Here is a 14,855-nt window from a genome sequence, read left to right as displayed (position 1 = left end):
GATCTAGCTCCCTGCTAATGTGCTTGGGGAAGCAGTGGAAGATGGCCCAAGTGTTGGGGCCCTGCACCCATGTGGAAGACCTGGAAGAAGCTCCTGGCTTCAGCCTGGCCCATCCCCAGCAGTTGTGGCCATTTTGGGAGTGAACCTGCAGATGGAAGATCTCTTTCTGTCTCTCCTCCTCTCTCTGTAGCTTTGCCTTTCAAATAAATTTTTAAAAAAATCTAAAAAGGGGGAGTATTTTCAAGTGCATATTTTTAGCAAACTTGATTTTTTTACCTTAAGCATGATTTGGAGCTCTGCTGTTTGAAATCAGTAGTTCACTCGAGTGTCAAACTTCTTGCCATCGTTCATAGAGTATTTTGTCATGCTTAGAGCTGGAATTCTTTTTTTTTTTTTTTTAAGATTTATTTATTGATTTATTTGAAAGTCAGAGTTACACGGAAAGAGGAGAGGCAGAGAGAGAGAGAGACTTCACTCCCCAGTTGGCTGCAATGGCCAGAGCTGCACCGATCCAAAGCCAGGAGCCAGGAGCTTATTCCAGGTCTCCCACGCGGGTGCAGGGGCCCAAGGGCTTGGGCCATCTTGTACTGCTTTCCCAGACCACAGCAGAGAGCTGGATGAGAAGTGAACCAGCGTCCATATGGGATGCCGGCGCATCAGGCCAGGGTGTTAACCCACTGCGCCACAGTGCCAGCCCCTGGCACTTTTCAAAACCAAATGATGGCCGGCACTGTGGCTCAGTAGGCTAATCCTCCGCCTTGCGGCGCTGGCACACCGGGTTCTAGTCCCGGTCGGGGCGCCGGATTCTGTCCCAGTTGCCCCTCTTCCAGGCCAGCTCTCTGCTATGGCCCAGGAGTGCAGTGGAGGATGGCCCAAGTGCTTGGGCCCTGCACCCCATGGGAGACCAGGAGAAGCACCTGGCTTCTGCCATCAGATCAACGCGGTGCGCTGGCCACAGCGCGCTGGCCGCGGCGTCCATTGGAGGGTGAACCAACGGCAAAGGAAGACCTTTCTCTCTGTCTCTCTCTCTCACTGTCCACTCTGCCTGTCAAAAAAAAAAAAAAAAAAAAACCAAATGACATTCAAAACTAGTATTCTTGGGCTGTAGAAGTAGAGTTTTCCTACAGAGAATAGAGTTAAAGTTTTCATAAGGTTCTAGCTGATTTACTTCAGTTTTGACATTGGAAAACTAAATTGGAAGATTGTAGTCGAAAGTTTAGTTGCGGCCTAAAAACATTTTAGCTAACTATTTGGTTTTGACTCCAGGTTTCATATTCTCATGTAAGATGCATTTTTCTTTATTATTATTTTGTTTTAACCTGCAGAGTGGTGGACATGACAACAGAGTCAATTGCATACAGTGGCATCAAGACAGTGGCTGTTTGTATAGTTGTTCAGATGATAAACACATTGTGGAATGGAACGTACAGACATGCAAAGTGAAGTGGTGAGTACTGCTGACAGCTGTGTGCTCCTAGGGGGTGACTCAGGTACTGGGGAAATGTGTTAGAGTTTGATTAGTTGTCCTGGACAGTGGGGAGTATTAGATGTTAGTATTAACGACTCCAGTCTCAAGGAACTTTTAACCAAGTGGGACCTGCAGGGCTTTACTACATAAAAGCTAGATGGTGGTCGAGAGTAAATAACTGTACAGGGATGTAATGAGGTAGCTGTGGTTACTTCTCTGATGGGTAGGGTGGTGTTGGGCAGGCCTGGAAGAAGCGAGGGGATGCCAGTTGGCCCTTAGGTTAGGTAAGGTGTGGTTAGAGCAGGGTGGGGATTCCTCGCACGGGTTGGGGAAGGAAGGATGGGAGATGGCAAAAGTTCGGAGACAGGAATTTAGAGGAAGTGCATCTTAAGAGATAATGTGTGGTAGAGGATGGATGGTATGTCCTTCGGTTAGTACAAATAATGGTAGAAGAGGGTCATGATTTTGAGGTTTTTGGATATGTTTAATTTGAACTGACATGTGAAAGGCAAGACTCCAGCAGGTGTGGTGAGAGATGCGTGGAATTTCAGGAAAGGTTTGGGGCTGGAGGTGCAGGTGGGGTGTCCCCTGCCCGGAGAGCCGGCGAGCTCTGCACTGTTTTGCCTGCAGTGGTCGTTCTGCACGGATGACCTGCAGAGCTTCTGATCGGGTCTTTCTCGAGTGGGGCTTGTGCTGCTCTGTCCTGGATGAGAGACCATGGGGTCGCGTATGGCCTAGCGTAGGGGTTGGCAGAGTTGGGGGCACTGTTGAGCACACTGGGCACATTATTGTGTTCAGTCATAGCCTTGTCAGATGGGCTGTTTCTCTGTTTTATAGTGGAAAAGTATGTTGATTGAGTCCAGTCTCTTGTGCAGTAAGCTGCTCTCTCTTAATGTGTTTCCAGGGTCATTCTTCGCCTTCTTAGGCTGCTAATTGATGTTGTTTCCTTAGATACTGCCTGCTGATATCCTGCTGTGGAGGATGAGGACCTAGCTGCGCTTCTCTCCCTCCTTGTTGTCCTAATATTGTTACATTGCCCCGTTTGATTAAGCAGTCTTCATTGCTTACTTTGTGATTAGTTAAATATTGTCACAGCTGAGTCTTAGACTGTCCTAGGTTTATATTTTCCTTTTCATATAAAATTTAGTTTTTTTGAGAGGTTTATAATTGTCTTACTTTTCATTTTCCTAGCTTTGTGTATACCTATCATTAATCCTTTAATAGTGTAAATCTTTTTAAAATATAGGTGAAAGTGTATACACTTTTTTTTTTTTTTAAAGATTTACTTATTTATTGGAGAGGCAGAGAGAGAGAGAGAGAGAAAGAGAGAGAGGTCTTCCATTCATTGGTTCATTACTCAAATGTCTGCAATGGCCAGAGCTGGACTGACCTGAAGCCAGGAGCCAGGAGCTTCTTCCAGGTCTCCCATGTGGGTGCAGAGGCCCAAGCACTTGGACCATCTTCTGCTGCTTTCCCAGGCACATTTGCAGGGAGGTGGATCGGAAGTGGAGCAGCTGGGACTCGAACTGGCACCCATATGGGATGCCAGCACTGCAGGCGGTGGCTTTCCCTGCTATGTAGGGAAAATAGTGTAAATCTTCAGATATTCTTAGACACAATTACTCAGACCCATTTTATTTCTTGGAGGGCTTCCCTGTTGTCCAAAGTCTGCTGAATAGTGAATGTCCTAGAGTTTCCTTTCACCATCATCCTGAAGGTGATCTTTTGTTGGACAGAGCTGCCGGTCCCTGGGTCCTTTTGCCCCTTTGTAGGTTTGCCCCGGGGGCAGGGCCTGTCATTTTGGTAGCGAGTTCCCTAAGTGTGCGTGAGCGATAAATTGGAAATTTTGCTTGTTTTCCAATAGTCCTGTCCTCACAGTAGCTTGCTGGTTTGAGGACATAGAGTTTTAGGTTGGAATTATTTTCCCTTAGGAATGTTAAAGGCATTCCATTGTTTATTTTTTTAGCTTTTTAGTGTAAATTATGTTTAGTATTCTACAGTTTTCCATGTTCATCCTTCCTTTCTCCTGCCTGCCATTCTATTGGCTTATTTGAAAGGCCACAACAGCCAGGGTGGGCCAGGCCAAAGCCAGGAGCCAGGAATTCTATCTGGGTCTCCCATGCTAGTGGAAGGGGCCTAAGTACCTGGGGTATCTGCTGCTGCTTTCCCAGGTGTATTATCAGGGAGCTGGATTAGAAGTGGAACAGCCAGGCCTTGTACCAGTGCTTCTATGGAAAACCGGCTTCTCAGGTGGCGGCTTAACCCACTGTGCCAACACTGGTCCCCCATGCTTATTTCTTTAAACCATTATGTGCGCTCTGGGAGGCAGCAGTGATGGCCCAAGTGCCTGCATCCCTGCTGCCCATGTAAGAGACCTGGATTGAGTTCCAGGTTCCTAACACAGCCCTAGCTAATTTTTGTGGACATCTTGGGAGTGAATCAGTGGATGGAAAATCTGTCTCTCCGCCTTTTTTTTTTTTTTTTTAAATTTATTTTTATTTTTATTTTTTTGACAGGCAGAGTTAGTGTGAGAGAGAGAGAGACAGAGAGAAAGGTCTTCTTTTTTCTGTTGGTTCACCCACCAAGTGGCCGTTATGGCTGGTGGGTTGTGGCTGGCGCGCTGCGCTGATCCGAAGCCAGGAGCCTGGTTCTTCCTCCTGGTCTCCCATGCGGGTGCAGGGCCCAAGGACCTGGGTCATCCTCCACTGCCTTCCCGGGCCACAGCAGAGAGCTGGACTGGAAGAGGAGCAACCGGGACAAAATCTGGCGCCCGGACTGGGACAAGAACCCGGGGTGCCAGCGCCGCAGGCGGAGGATTAGCCAAGTGAGCCGCAGCGCCAAATAAACAAAAATAAAGAAAGCAGAAGTTATACTGGTACTTGATGGCACCGTTTATCCTGGGACTTCATGTGCTACAGTTTTTTTCTGGGGAGGGTACTGTTGGGTTATTTCATTTCTGCTTTTTCTAATATTTCTCTGGTACTATCTGCTATTACCCAGGTGTTGCATTTCCTGGACTGGTCCTTGAAATTTCTTGACTATTTTTCTCTTTATTTTTTGCTTTGTACCTATCTTTTGTTACCGTTTTTTCCCCCAGCTTTTATTTTATTTTATTTTATTTTATTTTTTAAGATTTATTTATTTATTTAAAAGGCAGAGATAGGAGAGAAATCAGTCTTCCATCTGCTGGTTCACTGTCCAAATGGCCACAGTGGCCAGGGCTGGGTCAGGTCAAAGCCATGAGCCAGGATCTCTTTCTGGGTCTCCCATGTAGGTGCAGGGTACCAAGCAGTTGGACCATCCTCTGCTGCTTTCCCAAGCACACCAGCAGGGAGCTGGATTGGAAGTGGAATGACTGGGACTCCGACCGGTGCCCATATTGGGTAGCCTACACCACAGCACTGGCCTCTCCAGTTTCTTTCTTTTTTTTTTTTTTTTTTTTAAATATTTATTTAGTTGAAAGTCAGAGTTACACACACACACACACAGAGAGAGAGAGAGAGAGAGAGGGAGAGGTTCTCCGTCCGCTGGGTCACTCCCCAAATGGCTGCTACAGCTGGCGCACTGCGCTGATCCGAAGCTAGGAGCGAGGTGCTTCTCCTGGTCTCCCATGCAGGTGCAGGGCCCAAGCACTTCCCGGGCCACAGCGGAGGGCTGGACTGGAAGAGGAGCAGCTGGGACTCGAACTGGCGCCCACATGGGATGCCGGCCCTCCAGGCCAGGGCGTGAACCTGCTGCGCCACGGTGCCGGCCCCTCCAGTTTCTTTTTCTAAAACTCCTATTGAACGCTTAAAATTTTCTTAGTATTCTGTGTTTTTTTAAATGAATCTTTTAATTCCATTTCCCAGGAGTTTTGTTTTTGTTTTTTGTTTTTTTTTTTTTGTTTTGTTTTTAAAGAAAGATTTATTTATTTGTTTGAAAGGCAGATTTGCAGAGAGGCAGAGGGAAATAGGTAGATAGGTCTTCCATCTGCTGGTTCACTCCCCAGATGGCTGCAACCGCTAGAGCTGTGCCGATCCGAAGCCAGGAGCCAGGAGCTTCTTCTGGGTCTGCCATGCAGGTGCAGGGGCCCAAACACTTGGGCCATCTTCTGCTTTCTCCGGCCATAGCAGAGAACTGGATTTGAAGTGGAGCATCCCATATGGGATGCCGGCACCTCAGGCGGTGGCTTTACCTGCTTTACCACAGTGCCGGCCCCTCTTAATATACTTTCGACCTTAAGGGGCTATTTTTGGTTTTGTTTGCTTTTTATTGCATCATGCTTCTTTCTGACTCTCTTGAGATAACTACATAGAGGATTTAAAATTTTTGCTCCTTACATCCATTCTGTTGAAGATGTGTTTTAATTTGTTTAATTTACTCTTTCATGTTGAACACACTTTCAAAATTACCCGAGATCCATGCTCCCTATTGCAAAGCTGGGTGGAAGGCTGTGCAGTGGTGTGTGGCTCTTCAGTTGTAGGACTTCACATGTGGTGACTGGGCAGCTTTCTGACGTCAGTACCTGTGGATTACTGCTGGAACCCGTTGCACTTCCTAGAGAAGGATCTTCTAATCTAGTGCATTTTAAACTTGCATGCTCATAGACGGTTGACCCTTGAATAACAGAGGTTTGAAAAGCACAGGTCCACCTATACATGGGCTTTGCTTTTGGCGGGGAGATTTGCAATAATTTAGAAAAGACTTGCAGGTGAACTATGTAGCTTAAAAATATAGAAGAAATTAACACAAAGTTAGGTATGTCATTAATATATAAAATATATATAGATAATAGTCTATCATTCACTACCATAAAATATGTACAAATCTATTACAAAAAGGTTAAAATTTATCAGAACTCAGACAAAGTCTTTGGGATCACACCTGGCACCATTTGCAATTGAGAAATGTAAACAGACACAGAGATGCAGGATTCATTCATGATTGCATAGAATTTCACTGTTGTAATACTGTGCTACTGCCATAATTTCATAGCTACCTCTTGTTCTTTTCAGTGACTCAACAGCTATAGGCAGACTTTTCACTTCATGGGGGCCAGTGCCATACCCTCTACCTTGTTCAAGGGTCAACTGTGCATTACCTGTACATATGATCTGATTTAGCAGGGCTAGCAAAATTGGGACTTAGGAGTCTGTAAGTCTAGCAGGTTCCCAGGAGGTGTTGGTGTGAGAGGATTGCATTTTGAGTTGCGAAGCTCTTAAGGAGGTAGAGACTGGGGAGGGTACAGTGGTGGTGGTATTAGCCTGTGCTGGCATTTTCTTGGCTGAGCAGGGAATTCAATTCACAATGCTTGTCAGCTCCTCAAGGCAAGGTGGCAATCACGTCTTCTTTATATGTGTCAACTTAATGAATACATGTTGAATAGTGAATATAAACAAGTGTTGACACTATGGGAATGGATAAAAGATGGGCAAAACTTTTAGAAGCTGGTGAGGGTAAAGGGAAAGTTCTCTTGTGGTTTCTGAAATTCCATGACTGATTGTGTGTCCAGTGTTTCAGGTTTATCCACAAGGTATATGTCTCCTGTGAATTGTCTGCTACATCCCTTTTCAATTTTTGAGTTATTTTTCTTATTGATCTGAAGAAGCTATTCTGAGTACTTTAATCCTTTGTCTGTAGCATTTTTCCCCTAAGTTTTACATTAGTTTTATGATTTATTTTATAATGTTAAAGTTTCATGTGACTAAATCAGGTTGGTTTTTCCTTTGTGATTTCTTGTTTACAATTGCTTTGGAAGGCTTTTCCTAACCCTGGAATTATAAAAACATTCTCATACTTTATCTTAATACTTTTTAATCATAATTTGTGTGTATATATATTGCAGCATAGAGACCTAATTTTGTTTATCCCAGTGCCTAATTTGCCGTACTTCAATGAGACTGGCAGAAAGTAATGTTTTCTGTTTTAGAATTTAGTTTGGTAGTAAGATTCCTTCGTTTTATATGTGAATAGCCAAGTTGTCTATTGCCTGTAGCAGCATTCAAGTGTACAGCAAACTACAAATACTGATAATTATAATGATATTTGAAGTATTAGAAAGGAATCATTTATACCTGATTTATTTTAGCTATCAGATGGGAGTTCGTCATTGTGAATTTGGAATATAAATACCGTTTTGGGATGTAGCTTGAGAAATCATACATATTGCTAAGAACCGTGAAGGGGTAGGATGGGCTTGTGGAGGTCCAGCTATTGTGAACCGTTCTTGGGCGTTGACCCAGCCCAGATACAGGTCACAAGATGCACAACTTAAGGGTTGACATTCTTATGACTCTATCCTGTGTCTGCCATGATATGTTGAGAGGATTCTGTTGGGGAGGCTTTATTTTTTATTTAATTTTAATTTTAAAGATTTATTTATTAGAAAGTCAGAATTACGGGGTGCTGGATTCTGTCCCAGTTGTTCCTCTTCCAGTCCAGCACTCTGCTGTGGCCCGGGAAGGCAGTGGAGGATGGCCCAAGTGCTTGGGCCCTGCACCTGCATGGGAGACCAGGAGAAGCACCTCGCTCCTGGCTTCGGATCAGCGCAGTGCGCCAGCTGTAGCAGCCATTTGGGGAGTGTACCAACGGAAGGAAGACCTTTCTCTCTGTCTCTCTCACTGTCTAACTCTGCCTGTCAAAAAAAATTAAAAAAAAAAAAAAGTCAATTATGAAGAGAGGAAGAGACAGAAATCTTGCATCTGTTGGTTCACTCTCCAGGATGAAGTCAGAAGCGAGGAGCTTCATCCAGGTCTGCCAAGTGGGTGCAGGGGCCCAAGCATGTGGGTCATCTTCTGCTGCTTTCTGAAGCACGTTAGCAAGGATCTGGATGGGAAGTGGGGCAGCTAGGACATGAACTGGCGCCCATATGGGATGCCAGCACTGCGGGTGGCAGCTTTACCTGCTGTGCCACAACACTGGCCCCCAGGATTGACTTACTTTAATAGTAAGTTCAAGGTCAGACACAACCTTTTTAGGGAGTGCAATTGACATAGGAGCTTGGATGGTACTTTTTGTTGTTTATTTTCTGATCTGACTAAAGGTTTCCCCATTTGTTGAGTTGTTTTGCTTTTGTTCACATTACAGCAAATGGAAAGGTGACAATAGCAGCGTCAGTTCCCTATGTATCAGCCCAGATGGAAAGATGTTGCTTTCTGCTGGTCGAACAATCAAACTCTGGGTTTTGGAGACCAAAGAAGTTTACAGAGTAAGTGAATCAAACTATTTGTAAGCCTAACAGTTGTATTGAGGAAGCTTGGAGAACAACACATTTGAGCCATACAGTGCTACTTTAAAGAATACAGACTTTGTTGTCAAGCACACTGAATAGTAGAATTAATAAACAAAAGTTAGACTCCAAATCTGATGTGTTGATGTAAAAGGTTAGAGATGTCTACTTCAAATGTCTTGGAGAAAAGAATAAATAGAATGTGTAGTAGGAATCTTATTCTGTTACGTGCTGATTGTGGTAACTTGCTCGCTTGCAGTCAGCATTTAGTCCACTTAGAATATTTTACTGGGAGATTTAGTATGTTTTTTGAGGAGGAAAAAACTGGTACGCCCAGGGGTTACTGAACGTTTGGTGCTGTGATGATGCCTTAAAATTGTGGTTTCGACTCACTGAGAGCAAAATGAAGACCTACAATTCCTTGGCTGTGTCTGAGCACCTAAGCACCCCTTCCAAAATGGATAGAATTAAATGGATCTTTAATTCAAAAATGGAAGAAATAGTGGTTGTGTTATGAGAACATCTTAATTTTCAGGTGAATGTTACAAGAAGCGAGACGATTATAGTGCAACTAATCCCAGCTACTTAGAGTTAAATTTAATTTACGTCATCATGGAGCCTGGCTTTCAGATATGCACATTGTGATGCATGGGGATTCTTAATATTTGTGCCATTTTGAACTCATTCTCTCCGTAATGAGACTTCCCTTTCTCCAGCACTTCACAGGACATGCGACGCCAGTGTCGTCACTTAAGTTCACCACTATCAGACCTCCTAATGAGAGCCAGCCCTTTGATGGAATTACAGGTCTTTATTTCTTATCTGGAGCAGTGCATGACCGGTTACTTAATGTCTGGTACGTAGTTCTTTTGGGTTTGGAAGATAAGACTTTGTCATAGCAAATTATATAAATGATGAGTGGGAGACCTGCTTGATTGTATGAATTACATGGACTGACAATGAGGGACTTACAAGCTTACACAGTTGGAAGTGCCTCTCTGTTTAGAGGTGCACGGGACTTAATATTTTGTGGCTGAGCAATTTAAAAATAATTTCTAAAACAAATTTTTTGCGGGGAGACCTTTGGTTTCATTGAAGTGGATGGCACTGCTGTGTTAATGTAGTGAGGTCTGTTTATTGATGGTTCATTCAGGATGCAACATTCCTTGACTGTGTCTGAGAATACCTACTCTTTTGTGTGGTAGTTTTGTTGAGTTTAATTTATTTCATTGTGGAGCTTGGCTTTCGAAGATGTATCCCAGGTTAACTTTGAAACAAAAATTGACTTCTGTTAACATCTTGAAAGTGTGTCTTCACTCTTCTTGGTAATAGAGGAATAAGCTTAAAACTGCTCCACTTCTGATCCAGCTCTCTGCTATGGCCTGGGAAAGCAGTAGAAGATGACCCAAGTCCTTGGGCCCCTGCACCCATGTGGGAGACCTGGTAGAAACTCCTGGCTTCAGATGGGCTCAGCTCCGGTTGTTGTGGCCATTAGTGAATCAGTGATGGAAGACCTTTCTCTCTCTCTCTCTCTCTCTCTCTCTCTCTGTAACTCTGCCTCTAACATATAATAAATAAATCTTTTAAAAAATGCCAGGTTTTTGTTATTATTGCTTTTCAAAGATTATTAGAAAAGCAGAATAATGGAGAGAAGAAAGTATTTTACCATGTTACAGTCTTACCAGTAGTGTATTAGAGTGCAGATTCCTTCATATCCTCACAACACTTGGTACAAGATTTAATTTTAGCCATTCCAATAGGTTGGTGGTAGCAGATCACTGTTAAATTGCATTTCCCTAATGACTAGTGATGTTGAGATTCATGTTTTTGCATTATGATTTCAGTGATTCCAATACCATTGTTGAAAAGACCATCTCAATGGATTTGGTTTTGCATATGTATATGTATATACATAATATACATGTTCAATCAGTTATACATATATAATTATATGTTATACATATACAATCAGTTACACAATTATACATGTACAATCAGTTTTTATTCATAGTTACTCTTCTGTAAAATACCTGTGAACACTGATTTAGTGAATACTGAACTGTTACTACTTGGAGGAAGTGTAGGGAATATATCATTATATAACCTTATTGGTGTTTCTGTTAGATACCTTATTAATATGTATATAATCACTAATTCTGAACTCAGCACGGTAACTGAAGCTTATCTGACACATATTTTTGCTATAAAGCATGTGAAGCACATTACAGCTTTCTTGTGCTTAGCGACATTAATCACTTCATAACAGTGCTTGAAGCCGTTTTAAAGTCACCATCAATGTGTACAGAATTGTAAAGCACCATGGCGTAGGTTTTCACTGGTCTGTACATGACTGAGCATGTACAGTGGTTTGGGAGTTAAAAATAAACTTTAAAAACTAGGCAAATTTACAGATAAGGTATCCACAAACACTATTTTTTCAGCATTCTTACAATGTTAATTCTCCCCCAGTTTGCCCTATAGCTTAAAAACAGACTAATTCAGAATCCCAGTAGGCTTTTTTAAGATTGACAAACTGAAAAATTAAAATGGAAAATGACATAGAATGACCAAAATGACTTAGAAAAAAAAAAAAAAAGAGGACTAACAAATATGTCTGATCTCAAGACTATACTGTCAAGGTTGGCAATCAAGAAAATATGGTATTGGCATCAGATAGACAAATAGATCAATGAAAAGGGTAAGAATGTTCCTTATTGTTCAAATATGCCATTAATATATTAATGCTTTTTCTTTTGCCAGGCAACATGTTAAATGGCAGTGGCCTGAACGCTTCCCTTGCTTTGATCTGTAGTTACCTTATTTAGCTTTCAAAAGATGAAAGAGCTGTTCGTTCTGTGATTCTTCCTTTAGGTGCTTTTATTTATTTATTTATTTTTTAAACTATCCTTTTTTCTAATCGCTGGTTTCATTTCTAGGCAGGTCCGGTCAGAAAACAAAGAAAAGAACGCAGTTATGTCTTTCACAGTTACAGACGAGCCTGTCTATATTGACTTGACCTTGTCAGAAAACAAAGAAGAGGTAATGACTCTGTTCTTGAAAATTTGCTTTTGCATTTCAGTTATTTTTCAAATTAGTGTATGTTTTGATGATTTAATGACCTGGGAAGGAGGAGACAGGAGGGAGTAACAATGAAATGTAACAATTTTTAAGGCTTTCTAAGTAACTAGTAAGTCACTAGGCTGAACTCTTAAGAGGGGAAGGAATATTTTACATACAAAGGCAGCAGTACATTCTGGAGGTGAATTTTGTTAAGAATAATCATGAGGATACTTTGAAAAGTTTGTGGAAAAGTGAAATTAAAACATTTTTATTTTGGTATGAAAGTTTTTGAAATGGATTTAAATGAGGGGTCTTCAGAAACATACTTATTAATGAAAAAGTTATCATGTATTTCAGTATTTTTTGCACCAAAATAAACTTGGTCTCTCTTTTTTGTGTGTGAATTTTACTTATTTATTTGAAAGAAAGACGAAGATACAGAAGTCTCCCATCCACTGGTTCACTCCCGGAATGCTCAAAGATAGTCAGGGCTGGGCTGTGCCAAAGGCAATATGTGAGTAGTCAGTTGGGGGCTTCCACGTGGGTGGCAGTGACCCAACTACTTGAGCCATTACCTGTTACCTCCCAGTCTGCACAGTAGCAAGAAGCTGGAATGGAGAGCCAGGACTTAACTCAGGCACTCTACTATGGTATACTATACTATGGTATACTTGGTATACCACCAAGCAGCAAATTAACTATTTTACCAAATTCCTTCCCCAACTTACCTTTTTTATTTATTTATTTTAAAAAAATATTTATTATTTGTTTGAAAGGCAGAATTATTAGAGGAAGAAACAGAGAGATCTTCTGTTCACTGACTGGTTTACTTCTCAAATGGCCACAATGCCAGGTCTGGGTCTGACCAAAGCCAGGACCCAGGAGCTTCCTCCAGGTCTCCCATGTAGGTGCAGGGGCCCAAACACCTGGACCATCTGCTGCTGCTTTCCAAGGCTCAGTATCGGGGAGCTGGATTGGAAGTGGAGCAGTTGCAACTTGACTGGTACCCATATGGGGATATGGGCATTGAAGGCTTAACGTGCTAAGCCACAGCACTAGCCTTCCATGAACTTTTTTGAAGTATCCTCATAGATACAATTCCTCTGGCCAGTGGTTTTCTTTTCTTTCTTTTTTTTTTTTTCTATACAATATTTCTTTTATTTGTCCTAATAAAGATTATTCTGTTAAAGAGTGATACTATCTTGTTTGCTAATTTTTTGTACTTTAGAATCTTTCATATTAAAAATTAGGGATTTGATGAGTTTATCAGTGAACGAAGTACTTAATATTCATGTGTCCATTTGATTAGAGCTTTGTAGGATTTAAATTTGGATAGAATCTTGCTTTTTTAATGAAAAGTAACTAAGGTTATCACTTTCAATTCAATCTAGTTTTTGTGTGTGTGTGTTTTAAGGAGCAGCATTAAACAATATGATTTATTTGAAAGACAGACATATAGACAGATTTACAGAGTATCTGTCATTCTTTGTTTCACTCCCTAAATGCTCACAGCACCTGGAGTTGGACCAGGTTGAAGCTAGGAGCTGGAGGCAGTCCGGGTCTCCAGTGTTGGGAGCAAGGATCCGACTGTCTGAGTAATCACCCACTGTTTCCCCATGTGTGCTTTAGCAAGAAGCTGGAATTAGGAACAGAACTGGAAATTGAATCCCGATTCCCATGTGGGATATAGGTGTCTCCGGGGTGTCTTTTTTGTTTGTTTGTTTGTTTGACAGAGTGGACCGTGAGAGAGAGAGAGAGAGACAGAGAGAGATCTTCCTTTACTGTTGGTTCACCCTCTAATGGCCACTGTGGTCGGTACACCGCGCTGATCTGAAGCCAGGAGCGAGGTGCTTCTCCTGGTCTCCCATGTGGGTGCAGGGCCCAAGCACTTGGGCCAACCTCCACTGCCCTCCCGGACCACAGCAGAGAGCTGGATTGGAAGAGGGGCGACCGGGACTAGAACCCGGTGTGCAGGTGCCACAGGCGGATTAGCCTATTGAGCCGTGGCGTTGGCCCAGCGGTGTCTTAAAACTACACCAAACACCTGCCCCATCAAAAATTGTGCTTTGTGGCACATATGTGCATAAATTTCGAACTAGGGTTTCAAGACAATTTGGAAGTTTTAATCAATGTAATATTTTTGAAAAGTGTTTTTAAATGCTAAGATTCTGCTTTAAATATTGATTCTACTACTAACAAATTTGACTTTCTTATAAGAAGTACAGTGTGCAGCCACTGCTGATCAGATTGATGATTCCCTGTAAGGGCTTTTGTCTGTTCATGTATCCAAATCAGGAATGTGTAGTAATGAGACTCACAAGTTAGTTTATGTAATTTTAGAAAACTAGAGTGGGAATCCTATTTTTTAAGTTTTTTTTTTAAATTTTTAAGATATTTATTTATTTGAAAGTTAGAGTTACACAGAGAGAAAAGGAGAGGCACAGAGAGAGAAGGTTCACTCCCCAGCCAACCGCAATGGCTAGATTAAGTTACTGATTTATTTGGAAGGCCGAGTTAGAGGGAGGGAGAGGTAGAGAGATAGATCTTCCATCCACTGGTTCACTCCCGAAATGTTTACAATGGCCAGGGCTGGACCAGGCCAGAGCCAGGAGCTTCTTCTGGGTCTCCCACATGGGAGGCAGGGGCACAAGCACTTGGGCCATTTGCTGTTGCCTTCCCAGACACATTAGTAAGGCACCCATTTGCGATGCTGATGTAGCAGGTGGCAGCTTAACCTACCATGTCACCATGCATGCCCTGTTTACTTTTTAAAAAATTTATTTTTTGAAAGGCAAAGTGACAGAGTGAGAGGATGGCTGGGTCAGGTTGAAGCCAGGAGCCTGGAACTCCATCTGGGTCTTCCAAGTGGTGGCAGCAACTCAAACTGGTACTTAGAGACAGTGGGTGTCTCAGGCTGCGGCTTAACCTCCTGCACCACAGCACTGGCCCCTGGTTTTGCCTTTTCTGGTTGAATTCTTTTACTACTTTTAGATACAGTTTTAGGCTTAATTTCTTTTATCTTGGACTAATTTTGGCATATTTAAAATGATAAATAATGGGGCTGGTGCTGTCTCATAGTGGGTTAAGCTGCCACCCATGACGTTGGCATCCCGTGTGGGT

General features: G+C 42.4%; 1 protein-coding gene and 1 non-coding gene across 2 annotated transcripts in view; both read left to right on the top strand.

The window, feature by feature from the left end:
- The window catches only part of WDR43 (WD repeat domain 43), a 55,397-nt gene that overhangs the window by 11,543 nt on the left and 28,999 nt on the right, over window positions 1-14,855 (top strand). Inside the window, exons 3-6 of the mRNA XM_002709939.5 lie at window positions 1,326-1,447; window positions 8,534-8,654; window positions 9,392-9,531; window positions 11,612-11,714. Coding sequence (XP_002709985.2) covers window positions 1,326-1,447; window positions 8,534-8,654; window positions 9,392-9,531; window positions 11,612-11,714 — 486 coding nt within the window. The remainder of the gene's footprint in view (window positions 1-1,325; window positions 1,448-8,533; window positions 8,655-9,391; window positions 9,532-11,611; window positions 11,715-14,855) is intronic.
- On the top strand, window positions 9,030-9,114 carry LOC127490451 (small nucleolar RNA SNORD53/SNORD92). The gene has a single exon (XR_007918400.1). It is a non-coding gene; the product is annotated as a small nucleolar RNA SNORD53/SNORD92 (small nucleolar RNA).

The sequence above is a fragment of the Oryctolagus cuniculus genome, chromosome 2, assembly GCF_964237555.1.
Source record: "Oryctolagus cuniculus chromosome 2, mOryCun1.1, whole genome shotgun sequence".
Lineage (NCBI taxonomy): Eukaryota > Metazoa > Chordata > Mammalia > Lagomorpha > Leporidae > Oryctolagus > Oryctolagus cuniculus.
The sequence above is the reverse complement of the archived record's forward strand: the minus strand, read 5'-3'. Positions and strand labels throughout refer to the sequence as shown.